We start from the raw sequence: 12305 nt of genomic DNA, 5'->3' as shown, positions 1-12305 counted from the left end.
GCGAGTTTCGGGTGAGGGGAATCTGCTGACCCAGGTCTGACTCAAGGGGGCTGACATTCTCCTGCTCCCCACCCCACAGATATCCTATATCCTAAATATTCCCTATATCCTAAATATTCCCTATATCCTAAATATTCCCTATATCCTAAATATTCCCTATATCCTAAATATTCTCTATGTCCTAAATATTCGCTATATCCTAAATATTCCCTATATCCTAAATATACCCTATATCCTAAATATACCCTACCCACATCCTACTTTTTACACTACAACAATCTTTTCCCACATGTCACATGTACAGTACCTTCCATCCATCTTAAATCCACCCTAAAGAAATTCTTCAGCCTAAATCCATCTCTTCTCCCCCCTACCGTCTCTCTCTCCCCGTCTCTCTCCCCCACCCCTGCCTCACTTGCTCCCCATCTCCCCCCCCCCACCCCTGCCTCTCTCTCACCCCCGTCTCTCTCTCCCCCACCCCTGCCTCTCTCCCTCCCCCCTGCCTCTCTTCCCCCCCTCTTTCTCTCCCCTCCCCCTCTTTCTCTCCCCTCCCCCTCTTCTCTCCCCTCCCCCTCTTCTCTCTCCCCCCCTCTTCTCTCACCCCCCCTCTTCTCTCCCCCCTCTTTCTCTCTCCCCCCTCTTTCTCTCTCCCCCCCTCTTTCTCTCTCCCCCCTCTTTCTCTCTCCCCCCTCTTTCTCTCTCCCCCCCTCTTTCTCTCTCCCCCCTCTTTCTCTCCCCTCCCCCTTTTTCTCTCCCCTCCCCCTTTTTCTCTCCCCTCTCCCTTTTTCTCTCCCCTCTCCCTTTTTATCTCCCCTCTCCCTTTTCTCTCCCCTCCCCCTTTTTCTCTCCCCTCCCCTTTTTCTCTCCCCTCCCCCTCTTTCTCTCCCCCTCTTTCTCTCCCCTCCCCCTCTTTCTCTCCCCTCCCCCTCTTTCTCTCCCCTCCCCCTCTTTCACTCTCCCCCCCCTTTCTCTCTCCCCCCCCTCTTTCTCTCCCCTCCCCCTCTTTCTCTCCCCTCCCCCTCTTTCTCTCCCCTCCCCCTCTTTCTCTCCCCTCCCCCTTTTTCTCTCCCCTCCCCCTTTTTCTCTCCCCTCCCCCTTTTTCTCTCCCCTCCCCCTTTTTCTCTCCACCCCTCTTTCTCTCCCCTCCCCCTCTTTCTCTCTCCCCCTCCCCCTCTTCTCTCTCCCCTCCCCCTCTTTCTCTCTCCCCCCCTCTTTCTCTCCCCTCCCCCTCTTTCTCTCCCCTCTCCCTTTTCTCTCCCCTCCCCCTTTTTCTCTCCCCTCCCCCTTTTTCTCTCCCCTCCCCCTCTTTCTCTCCCCTCCCCCTCTTTCTCTCCCCTCCCCCTCTTTCTCTCCCCTCCCCCTCTTTCTCTCCCCTCCCCCTCTTTCTCTCCCCTCCCCCTCTTTCTCTCCCCTCCCCCTCTTTCTCTCCCCTCCCCCTCTTTCTCTCTCCTCCCCCTCTTTCTCTCTCCCCCCCTCTTTCTCTCTCCCCCCCTCTTTCTCTCCCCTCCCCCTTTTTCCCTCCCCTCCCCCTTTTTCTCCCCCCTCCCCCTTTTTCCCTCCCCTCCCCCTCTTTCTCTCCCCTCCCCCTCTTTCTCTCCCCTCCCCCTCTTTCTCTCCCTCCCCCTCTTTCTCTCCCCTCCCCCTCTTTATCTCCCCTCCCCCTCTTTCTCTCCCCTCCCCCTCTTTCTCGCCTCCCTCTTTCTCTCGCCTCCCCCCCTCTTTCTCTCGCCTCCCCCCCTCTTTCTCTCCCCTCCCCCCCGTCTTTCTCTCCCCTCCCCCCGTCTTTCTCTCCCCTCCCCCTCTTTCTCTCGCCCCCCCTCTTTCTCTCGCCCCCCTCTTTCTCTCGCCTCCCCCTCTTTCTCTCGCCTCCCCCTCTTTCTCTCGCCTCCCCCTCTTTCTCTCGCCCCCCCTCTTTCTCTCGCCCCCCCTCTTTCTCTCGCCCCCCCTCTTTCTCTCGCCCCCCTCTTTCTCTCGCCTCCCCCTCTTTCTCTCGCCTCCCCCTCTTTCTCTCGCCTTCCCCCCTCTTTCTCTCGCCTCCCCCCCTCTTTCTCTCGCCCCCCCCTCTTTCTCTCTCTTAGGGCCTCCTGAGTTTTGCTGAGTGTTTTAGTCTCCCGGTTACGATACACTTTGACACCGCTGGCTGGTGAGTCGGTATACACAGTGCTGTGTGTGTGTGTCACAGTGTGTCGCTGTGCTGCGTGTGTGTCACAGTGTGTCGCTGTGCTGCGTGTGTGTCACAGTGTGTCGCTGTGCTGGGTGTGTGTCGCTGTGCTGGGTGCGCGTGTCGCTGTACTGGGTGTGTGTCCCTGTGCTGGGTGTGCGTGTCGCTGTGCTGGGCGCGCGTGTCGCTGTGCTGGGTGCGTGTCGCTGTGCTGCGTGTGTGTCGCTGTGCTGGGCGCGCGTGTCGCTGTGCTGGGTGCGTGTCGCTGTGCTGGGTGTGTGTCCCTGTGCTGGGTATGCGTGTCCCTGTGCTGGGTGTGCGTGTCGCTGTGCTGGGTGTGTGTCGCTGTGCTGGGTGCGCGTGTCGCTGTGCTGGGTGCGCGTGTCGCTGTGCTGGGTATGCGTGTCGCTGTGCTGGGCGCGCGTGTCGCTGTGCTGGGCGCGCGTGTCGCTGTGCTGGGTGCGCGTGTCGCTGTGCTGGGTGCGCGTGTCGCTGTGCTGGGTGCGCGTGTCGCTGTGCTGGGTGCGTGCCGCTGTGCTGGGTGCGCGTGTCGCTGTGCTGGGTGCGTGTCGCTGTGCTGGGTGCGCGTGTCGCTGTGCTGGGCGCGCGTGTCGCTGTGCTGGGCGCGCGTGTCGCTGTGCTGGGCGCGCGTGTCGCTGTGCTGGGTGCACGTGTCGCTGTGCTGGGTGTGTGTCGCTGTGCTGGGTGCGCGTGTCGCTGTGCTGGGTGCGCGTGTCGCTGTGCTGGGTGTGTGTCGCTGTGCTGGGTGTGTGTCGCTGTGCTGGGTGCGCGTGTCGCTGTGCTGGGTGCGCGTGTCGCTGTGCTGGGTGTGTGTCGCTGTGCTGGGCGCGCGTGTCGCTGTGCTGGGTGCGCGCGTCGCTGTGCTGGGTATGCGTGTCGCTGTGCTGGGCGCGCATGTCGCTGTGCTGGGTGCGCGCGTCGCTGTGCTGGGTATGCGTGTCGCTGTGCTGGGTGCGCGTGTCGCTGTGCTGGGTGCGCGTGTCGCTGTGCTGGGTGTGTGTCGCTGTGCTGGGTGCGCGTGTCGCTGTGCTGGGTGCGCGTGTCGCTGTGCTGGGTGTGTGTCGCTGTGCTGGGTGCGCGTGTCGCTGTGCTGGGTGTGTGTCGCTGTGCTGGGTGCGCGTGTCGCTGTGCTGGGCGCGCGTGTCGCTGTGCTGGGCGCGCGTGTCGCTGTGCTGGGCGCGCGTGTCGCTGTGCTGGGCGCGCGTGTCGCTGTGCTGGGCGCGCGTGTCGCTGTGCTGGGCGCGCGTGTCGGTGTGCTGGGCGCGCGTGTCGCTGTGCTGGGTGCGTGTCGCTGTGCTGGGTGCGCGTGTCGCTGTGCTGGGTGCGCGTGTCGCTGTGCTGGGTGCGCGTGTCGCTGTGCTGGGTGTGTGTCGCTGTGCTGGGTGCGCGTGTCGCTGTGCTGGGTGCGCGTGTCGCTGTGCTGGGTGTGTGTCGCTGTGCTGGGTGCGCGTGTCGCTGTGCTGGGTGTGTGTCGCTGTGCTGGGTGCGCGTGTCGCTGTGCTGGGCGCGCGTGTCGCTGTGCTGGGCGCGCGTGTCGCTGTGCTGGGCGCGCGTGTCGCTGTGCTGGGCGCGCGTGTCGCTGTGCTGGGCGCGCGTGTCGCTGTGCTGGGCGCGCGTGTCGGTGTGCTGGGTGCGCGTGTCGCTGTGCTGGGTGCGTGTCGCTGTGCTGGGTGCGCGTGTCGCTGTGCTGGGTGCGCGTGTCGCTGTGCTGGGTGCGCGTGTCGCTGTGCTGGGTGCGCGTGTCGCTGTGCTGGGTGCGCGTGTCGCTGTGCTGGGTGTGTGTCGCTGTGCTGGGTGCGTGTCGCTGTACTGGGTGCGTGTGTCGCTGTGCTGGGTGCGCGTGTCGCTGTGCTGGGTGCGTGTCGCTGTGCTGGGTGCGTGTCGCTGTGCTGGGCGCGCGTGTCGCTGTGCTGGGCGCGCGTGTCGCTGTGCTGGGCGCGCGTGTCGCTGTGCTGGGCGCGCGTGTCGCTGTGCTGGGTGCGCGTGTCGCTGTGCTGGGTGTGTGTCGCTGTGCTGGGTGCGCGTGTCGCTGTGCTGGGTGCGCGTGTCGCTGTGCTGGGTGTGTGTCGCTGTGCTGGGCGCGCGTGTCGCTGTGCTGGGTGCGCGCGTCGCTGTGCTGGGTATGCGTGTCGCTGTGCTGGGCGCGCGTGTCGCTGTGCTGGGTGCGCGCGTCGCTGTGCTGGGTATGCGTGTCGCTGTGCTGGGTGCGCGTGTCGCTGTGCTGGGTGCGCGTGTCGCTGTGCTGGGTGCGCGTGTCGCTGTGCTGGGTGCGCGTGTCGCTGTGCTGGGTGCGCGTGTCGCTGTGCTGGGTGCGCGTGTCGCTGTGCTGGGTGTGTGTCGCTGTGCTGGGTGCGCGTGTCGCTGTGCTGGGTGTGTGTCGCTGTGCTGGGTGCGCGTGTCGCTGTGCTGGGCGCGCGTGTCGCTGTGCTGGGCGCGCGTGTCGCTGTGCTGGGCGCGCGTGTCGCTGTGCTGGGCGCGCGTGTCGCTGTGCTGGGTGCGCGTGTCGCTGTGCTGGGTGCGCGTGTCGGTGTGCTGGGTGCGCGTGTCGCTGTGCTGGGTGCGTGTCGCTGTGCTGGGTGCGCGTGTCGCTGTGCTGGGTGCGCGTGTCGCTGTGCTGGGTGCGCGTGTCGCTGTGCTGGGTGCGCGTGTCGCTGTGCTGGGTGCGCGTGTCGCTGTGCTGGGTGCGCGTGTCGCTGTGCTGGGTGCGCGTGTCGCTGTGCTGGGTGTGTGTCGCTGTGCTGGGTGCGTGTCGCTGTACTGGGTGCGTGTGTCGCTGTGCTGGGTGCGCGTGTCGCTGTGCTGGGTGCGTGTCGCTGTGCTGGGTGCGCGTGTCGCTGTGCTGGGTGTGTGTCGCTGTGCTGGGTGTGTGTCGCTGTGCTGGGTGCGTGTCGCTGTGCTGGGTGCGCGTGTCGCTGTGCTGGGTGCGTGTCGCTGTGCTGGGTGTGTGTCGCTGTGCTGGGTGCGCGTGTCGCTGTGCTGGGTGCGCGTGTCGCTGTGCTGGGTATGCGTGTCGCTGTGCTGGGCGCGCGTGTCGCTGTGCTGGGCGCGAGTGTCGCTGTGCTGGGTGCGCGTGTCGCTGTGCTGGGTGCGCGTGTCGCTGTGCTGGGTGCGCGTGTCGCTGTGCTGGGTGCGTGCCGCTGTGCTGGGTGCGCGTGTCGCTGTGCTGGGTGCGTGTCGCTGTGCTGGGCGCGCGTGTCGCTGTGCTGGGTGCACGTGTCGCTGTGCTGGGTGTGTGTCGCTGTGCTGGGTGCGCGTGTCGCTGTGCTGGGTGCGCGTGTCGCTGTGCTGGGTGTGTGTCGCTGTGCTGGGCACGCGTGTCGCTGTGCTGGGTGCGCGCGTCGCTGTGCTGGGTATGCGTGTCGCTGTGCTGGGCGCGCGTGTCGCTGTGCTGGGTGCGCGCGTCGCTGTGCTGGGTATGCGTGTCGCTGTGCTGGATGCGCGTGTCGCTGTGCTGGGTGCGCGTGTCGCTGTGCTGGGTGTGTGTCGCTGTGCTGGGTGCGCGTGTCGCTGTGCTGGGTGCGCGTGTCGCTGTGCTGGGTGTGTGTCGCTGTGCTGGGTGCGCGTGTCGCTGTGCTGGGTGCGCGTGTCGCTGTGCTGGGTGCGCGTGTCGCTGTGCTGGGTGCGCGCGTCGCTGTGCTGGGTATGCGTGTCGCTGTGCTGGGCGCGCGTGTCGCTGTGCTGGGTGCGCGCGTCGCTGTGCTGGGTATGCGTGTCGCTGTGCTGGGTGCGCGTGTCGCTGTGCTGGGTGCGTGCCGCTGTGCTGGGTGCGCGTGTCGCTGTGCTGGGTGCGTGTCGCTGTGCTGGGCGCGCGTGTCGCTGTGCTGGGCGCGCGTGTCGCTGTGCTGGGCGCGCGTGTCGCTGTGCTGGGTGCACGTGTCGCTGTGCTGGGTGCGCGTGTCGCTGTGCTGGGTGCGCGTGTCGCTGTGCTGGGTGTGTCTCGCTGTGCTGGGCGCGCGTGTCGCTGTGCTGGGTGCGCGCGTCGCTGTGCTGGGTATGCGTGTCGCTGTGCTGGGCGCGCGTGTCGCTGTGCTGGGTGCACGTGTCGCTGTGCTGGGTGCGCGTGTCGCTGTGCTGGGTGCGTGCCGCTGTGCTGGGTGCGCGTGTCGCTGTGCTGGGTGCGTGTCGCTGTGCTGGGCGCGCGTGTCGCTGTGCTGGGCGCGCGTGTCGCTGTGCTGGGCGCGCGTGTCGCTGTGCTGGGTGCACGTGTCGCTGTGCTGGGTGTGTGTCGCTGTGCTGGGTGCGCGTGTCGCTGTGCTGGGTGCGCGTGTCGCTGTGCTGGGTATGCGTGTCGCTGTGCTGGGCGCGCGTGTCGCTGTGCTGGGCGCGCGTGTCGCTGTGCTGGGCGCGCGTGTCGCTGTGCTGGGTGCACGTGTCGCTGTGCTGGGTGTGTGTCGCTGTGCTGGGTGCGCGTGTCGCTGTGCTGGGTGCGCGTGTCGCTGTGCTGGGTGTGTGTCGCTGTGCTGGGCGCGCGTGTCGCTGTGCTGGGTGCGCGCGTCGCTGTGCTGGGTATGCGTGTCGCTGTGCTGGGCGCGCGTGTCGCTGTGCTGGGTGCACGTGTCGCTGTGCTGGGTGTGTGTCGCTGTGCTGGGTGTGTGTCGCTGTGCTGGGTGCGCGTGTAGCTGTGCTGGGTGCGCGTGTCGCTGTGCTGGGTGTGTGTCGCTGTGCTGGGCGCGCGTGTCGCTGTGCTGGGTGCGCGCGTCGCTGTGCTGGGTATGCGTGTCGCTGTGCTGGGCGCGCGTGTCGCTGTGCTGGGTGCGCGCGTCGCTGTGCTGGGTATGCGTGTCGCTGTGCTGGGTGCGCGTGTCGCTGTGCTGGGTGCGTGCCGCTGTGCTGGGTGCGCGTGTCGCTGTGCTGGGTGCGTGTCGCTGTGCTGGGCGCGCGTGTCGCTGTGCTGGGCGCGCGTGTCGCTGTGCTGGGTGCACGTGTCGCTGTGCTGGGTGTGTGTCGCTGTGCTGGGTGCGCGTGTCGCTGTGCTGGGTGCGCGTGTCGCTGTGCTGGGTGTGTGTCGCTGTGCTGGGCGCGCGTGTCGCTGTGCTGGGTGCGCGCGTCGCTGTGCTGGGTATGCGTGTCGCTGTGCTGGGCGCGCGTGTCGCTGTGCTGGGTGCGCGCGTCGCTGTGCTGGGTATGCGTGTCGCTGTGCTGGGTGCGCGTGTCGCTGTGCTGGGTGCGCGTGTCGCTGTGCTGGGTGTGTGTCGCTGTGCTGGGTGCGCGTGTCGCTGTGCTGGGTGCGCGTGTCGCTGTGCTGGGTGTGTGTCGCTGTGCTGGGTGCGCGTGTCGCTGTGCTGGGTGTGTGTCGCTGTGCTGGGTGCGCGTGTCGCTGTGCTGGGTGCGCGTGTCGCTGTGCTGGGCGCGCGTGTCGCTGTGCTGGGCGCGCGTGTCGCTGTGCTGGGTGCGCGTGTCGCTGTGCTGGGTGCGCGTGTCGCTGTGCTGGGTGCGCGTGTCGGTGTGCTGGGTGCGCGTGTCGCTGTGCTGGGTGCGTGTCGCTGTGCTGGGTGCGCGTGTCGCTGTGCTGGGTGCGCGTGTCGCTGTGCTGGGTGCGCGTGTCGCTGTGCTGGGTGCGCGTGTCGCTGTGCTGGGTGCGCGTGTCGCTGTGCTGGGTGCGCGTGTCGCTGTGCTGGGTGCGCGTGTCGCTGTGCTGGGTGTGTGTCGCTGTGCTGGGTGTGTGTCGCTGTGCTGGGTGCGCGTGTCGCTGTGCTGGGTGCGCGTGTCGCTGTGCTGGGTGTGTGTCGCTGTGCTGGGCGCGCGTGTCGCTGTGCTGGGTGCGCGCGTCGCTGTGCTGGGTATGCGTGTCGCTGTGCTGGGCGCGCGTGTCGCTGTGCTGGGTGCGCGCGTCGCTGTGCTGGGTATGCGTGTCGCTGTGCTGGGTGCGCGTGTCGCTGTGCTGGGTGCGCGTGTCGCTGTGCTGGGTGTGTGTCGCTGTGCTGGGTGCGCGTGTCGCTGTGCTGGGTGCGCGTGTCGCTGTGCTGGGTGTGTGTCGCTGTGCTGGGTGCGCGTGTCGCTGTGCTGGGTGTGTGTCGCTGTGCTGGGTGCGCGTGTCGCTGTGCTGGGTGTGTGTCGCTGTGCTGGGCGCGCGTGTCGCTGTGCTGGGTGCGCGCGTCGCTGTGCTGGGTATGCGTGTCGCTGTGCTGGGCGCGCGTGTCGCTGTGCTGGGTGCGCGCGTCGCTGTGCTGGGTGCGCGTGTCGCTGTGCTGGGTGCGCGTGTCGCTGTGCTGGGTGTGTGTCGCTGTGCTGGGTGCGCGTGTCGCTGTGCTGGGTGCGCGTGTCGCTGTGCTGGGTGTGTGTCGCTGTGCTGGGTGCGCGTGTCGCTGTGCTGGGTGTGTGTCGCTGTGCTGGGTGCGCGTGTCGCTGTGCTGGGTGCGCGTGTCGCTGTGCTGGGCGCGCGTGTCGCTGTGCTGGGCGCGCGTGTCGCTGTGCTGGGTGCGCGTGTCGCTGTGCTGGGTGCGCGTGTCGCTGTGCTGGGTGCGCGTGTCGGTGTGCTGGGTGCGCGTGTCGCTGTGCTGGGTGCGTGTCGCTGTGCTGGGTGCGCGTGTCGCTGTGCTGGGTGCGCGTGTCGCTGTGCTGGGTGCGCGTGTCGCTGTGCTGGGTGCGCGTGTCGCTGTGCTGGGTGCGCGTGTCGCTGTGCTGGGTGCGCGTGTCGCTGTGCTGGGTGTGTGTCGCTGTGCTGGGTGTGTGTCGCTGTACTGGGTGCGTGTGTCGCTGTGCTGGGTGCGCGTGTCGCTGTGCTGGGTGCGTGTCGCTGTGCTGGGTGCGCGTGTCGCTGTGCTGGGTGTGTGTCGCTGTGCTGGGTGTGTGTCGCTGTGCTGGGTGCGTGTCGCTGTGCTGGGTGCGCGTGTCGCTGTGCTGGGTGCGTGTCGCTGTGCTGGGTGTGTGTCGCTGTGCTGGGTGCGCGCGTCGCTGTGCTGGGTGCGCGTGTCGCTGTGCTGGGTGCGTGTGTCGCTGTGCTGGGTGCGCGTGTCGCTGTGCTGGGTGCGCGTGTCGCTGTGCTGGGTATGCGTGTCGCTGTGCTGGGTGCGCGTGTCGCTGTGCTGGGTGCGCGTCGCAGTGCTGGGTGTGTGTCGCTGTGCTGGGTGCGCGTGTCGCTGTGCTGGGTGTGTGTCGCTGTGCTGGGTGCGCGTGTCGCTGTGCTGGGTGTGTGTCGCTGTGCTGGGTGCGCGTGTCGCTGTGCTGGGTGCGCGTGTCGCTGTGCTGGGTGCGCGTGTCGCTGTGCTGGGTGCGCGTGTCGCTGTGCTGGGTGTGTGTGTCGCTGTGCTGGGTGTGTGTGTCGCTGTGCTGGGTGTGTGTGTCGCTGTGCTGGGTGCGCGTGTCGCTGTGCTGGGTGCGCGTGTCGCTGTGCTGCGTGTGTGTCGCTGTGCTGGGTGCGCGTGTCTCTGTGCTGGGTGTGTGTCGCTGTGCTGGGTGCGCGTGTCGCTGTGCTGGGTGCGCGTGTCGCTGTGCTGGGTGCGCGTGTCGCTGTGCTGCGTGTGTGTCGCTGTGCTGGGTGCGCGTGTCTCTGTGCTGGGTGTGTGTCGCTGTGCTGGGTGCGCGTGTCGCTGTGCTGGGTGCGCGTGTCGCTGTGCTGGGTGCGCGTGTCGCTGTGCTGCGTGTGTGTCGCTGTGCTGCGTGTGTGTCGCTGTGCTGGGTGCGCGTGTCGCTGTGCTGGGTGCGTGTGTCGCTGTGCTGGGTGCGCGTGTCGCTGTGCTGGGTGCGCGTGTCGCTGTGCTGGGTGCGCGTGTCGCTGTGCTGGGTGTGCGTGTCGCTGTGCTGGGTGCGCGTGTCGCTGTGCTGGGTGTGTGTCGCTGTGCTGGGTGCGCGTGTCGCTGTGCTGGGTGCGCGTGTCGCTGTGCTGGGTGCGCGTGTCGCTGTGCTGGGTGCGCGTCGCTGTGCTGGGTGCGCGTGTCGCTGTGCTGCGTGTGTGTCGCTGTGCTGCGTGTGTGTCGCTGTGCTGGGTGCGCGTGTCGCTGTGCTGGGTGCGTGTGTCGCTGTGCTGGGTGCGCGTGTCGCTGTGCTGGGTGCGCGTGTCGCTGTGCTTGGTGCGCGTGTCGCTGTGCTGGGTGCGCGTGTCGCTGTGCTGGGTGTGTGTCGCTGTGCTGGGTGCGCGTGTCGCTGTGCTGGGTGCGCGTGTCGCTGTGCTGGGTGCGCGTGTCGCTGTGCTGGGTGCGCGTCGCTGTGCTGGGTGTGTGTCGCTGTGCTGGGTGCGCGTGTCGCTGTGCTGGGTGCGTGTCGCTGTGCTGGGTGCGCGTGTCGCTGTGCTGGGTGCGCGTGTCGCTGTGCTGGGTGCGCGTGTCGCTGTGCTGGGTGCGCGTGTCGCTGTGCTGGGTGCGCGTGTCGCTGTGCTGGGTGCGCGTGTCGCTGTGCTGGGTGCGCGTGTCGCTGTGCTGGGTGCGCGTGTCGCTGTGCTGGGTGTGTGTCGCTGTGCTGGGTGTGTGTCGCTGTACTGGGTGCGTGTGTCGCTGTGCTGGGTGCGCGTGTCGCTGTGCTGGGTGCGTGTCGCTGTGCTGGGTGCGCGTGTCGCTGTGCTGGGTGTGTGTCGCTGTGCTGGGTGTGTGTCGCTGTGCTGGGTGCGTGTCGCTGTGCTGGGTGCGCGTGTCGCTGTGCTGGGCGCGCGTGTCGCTGTGCTGGGCGCGCGTGTCGCTGTGCTGGGCGCGCGTGTCGCTGTGCTGGGTGCACGTGTCGCTGTGCTGGGTGTGTGTCGCTGTGCTGGGTGCGCGTGTCGCTGTGCTGGGTGCGCGTGTCGCTGTGCTGGGTGTGTGTCGCTGTGCTGGGCGCGCGTGTCGCTGTGCTGGGTGCGCGCGTCGCTGTGCTGGGTATGCGTGTCGCTGTGCTGGGCGCGCGTGTCGCTGTGCTGGGTGCACGTGTCGCTGTGCTGGGTGTGTGTCGCTGTGCTGGGTGCGCGTGTCGCTGTGCTGGGTGCGCGTGTCGCTGTGCTGGGTGTGTGTCGCTGTGCTGGGCGCGCGTGTCGCTGTGCTGGGTGCGCGCGTCGCTGTGCTGGGTGCGCGTGTCGCTGTGCTGGGCGCGCGTGTCGCTGTGCTGGGTGCGCGCGTCGCTGTGCTGGGTATGCGTGTCGCTGTGCTGGGTGCGCGTGTCGCTGTGCTGGGTGCGTGCCGCTGTGCTGGGTGCGCGTGTCGCTGTGCTGGGTGCGTGTCGCTGTGCTGGGCGCGCGTGTCGCTGTGCTGGGCGCGCGTGTCGCTGTGCTGGGTGCACGTGTCGCTGTGCTGGGTGTGTGTCGCTGTGCTGGGTGCGCGTGTCGCTGTGCTGGGTGCGCGTGTCGCTGTGCTGGGTGTGTGTCGCTGTGCTGGGCGCGCGTGTCGCTGTGCTGGGCGCGCGCGTCGCTGTGCTGGGTATGCGTGTCGCTGTGCTGGGCGCGCGTGTCGCTGTGCTGGGTGCGCGCGTCGCTGTGCTGGGTATGCGTGTCGCTGTGCTGGGTGCGCGTGTCGCTGTGCTGGGTGCGCGTGTCGCTGTGCTGGGTGTGTGTCGCTGTGCTGGGTGCGCGTGTCGCTGTGCTGGGTGCGCGTGTCGCTGTGCTGGGTGTGTGTCGCTGTGCTGGGTGCGCGTGTCGCTGTGCTGGGTGTGTGTCGCTGTGCTGGGTGCGCGTGTCGCTGTGCTGGGTGCGCGTGTCGCTGTGCTGGGCGCGCGTGTCGCTGTGCTGGGCGCGCGTGTCGCTGTGCTGGGTGCGCGTGTCGCTGTGCTGGGTGCGCGTGTCGCTGTGCTGGGTGCGCGTGTCGGTGTGCTGGGTGCGCGTGTCGCTGTGCTGGGTGCGTGTGTCGCTGTGCTGGGTGCGCGTGTCGCTGTGCTGGGTGCGTGTCGCTGTGCTGGGTGCGCGTGTCGCTGTGCTGGGTGTGTGTCGCTGTGCTGGGTGCGTGTCGCTGTGCTGGGTGCGTGTCGCTGTGCTGGGTGCGCGTGTCGCTGTGCTGGGTGCGTGTCGCTGTGCTGGGTGTGTGTCGCTGTGCTGGGTGCGCGCGTCGCTGTGCTGGGTGCGCGTGTCGCTGTGCTGGGTGCGTGTGTCGCTGTGCTGGGTGCGCGTGTCGCTGTGCTGGGTGCGCGTGTCGCTGTGCTGGGTATGCGTGTCGCTGTGCTGGGTGCGCGTGTCGCTGTGCTGGGTGCGCGTCGCAGTGCTGGGTGTGTGTCGCTGTGCTGGGTGCGCGTG

General features: G+C 67.9%; 1 protein-coding gene across 1 annotated transcript in view; it reads left to right on the top strand.

Annotated features, from left to right (window-relative positions):
- Positions 1 to 2078: 2078 nt before the first annotated feature.
- RAD9A (RAD9 checkpoint clamp component A) overlaps positions 2079 to 12305 on the top strand; it is a gene marked incomplete at its 5' end in the record, with an annotated part of 56289 nt that continues 46062 nt past the window's right edge. Inside the window, one exon of the mRNA XM_075583786.1 lies at positions 2079 to 2143. Within this exon, the coding sequence (XP_075439901.1) occupies positions 2079 to 2143 (65 nt within the window). The remainder of the gene's footprint in view (positions 2144 to 12305) is intronic.

This window comes from Ascaphus truei, unplaced genomic scaffold, assembly GCF_040206685.1.
Source record: "Ascaphus truei isolate aAscTru1 unplaced genomic scaffold, aAscTru1.hap1 HAP1_SCAFFOLD_375, whole genome shotgun sequence".
NCBI classification, from domain to species: Eukaryota; Metazoa; Chordata; class Amphibia; order Anura; family Ascaphidae; genus Ascaphus; species Ascaphus truei.
Note: the sequence above shows the minus strand (reverse complement) of the source record. Positions and strands in the feature narration are given on the sequence as shown.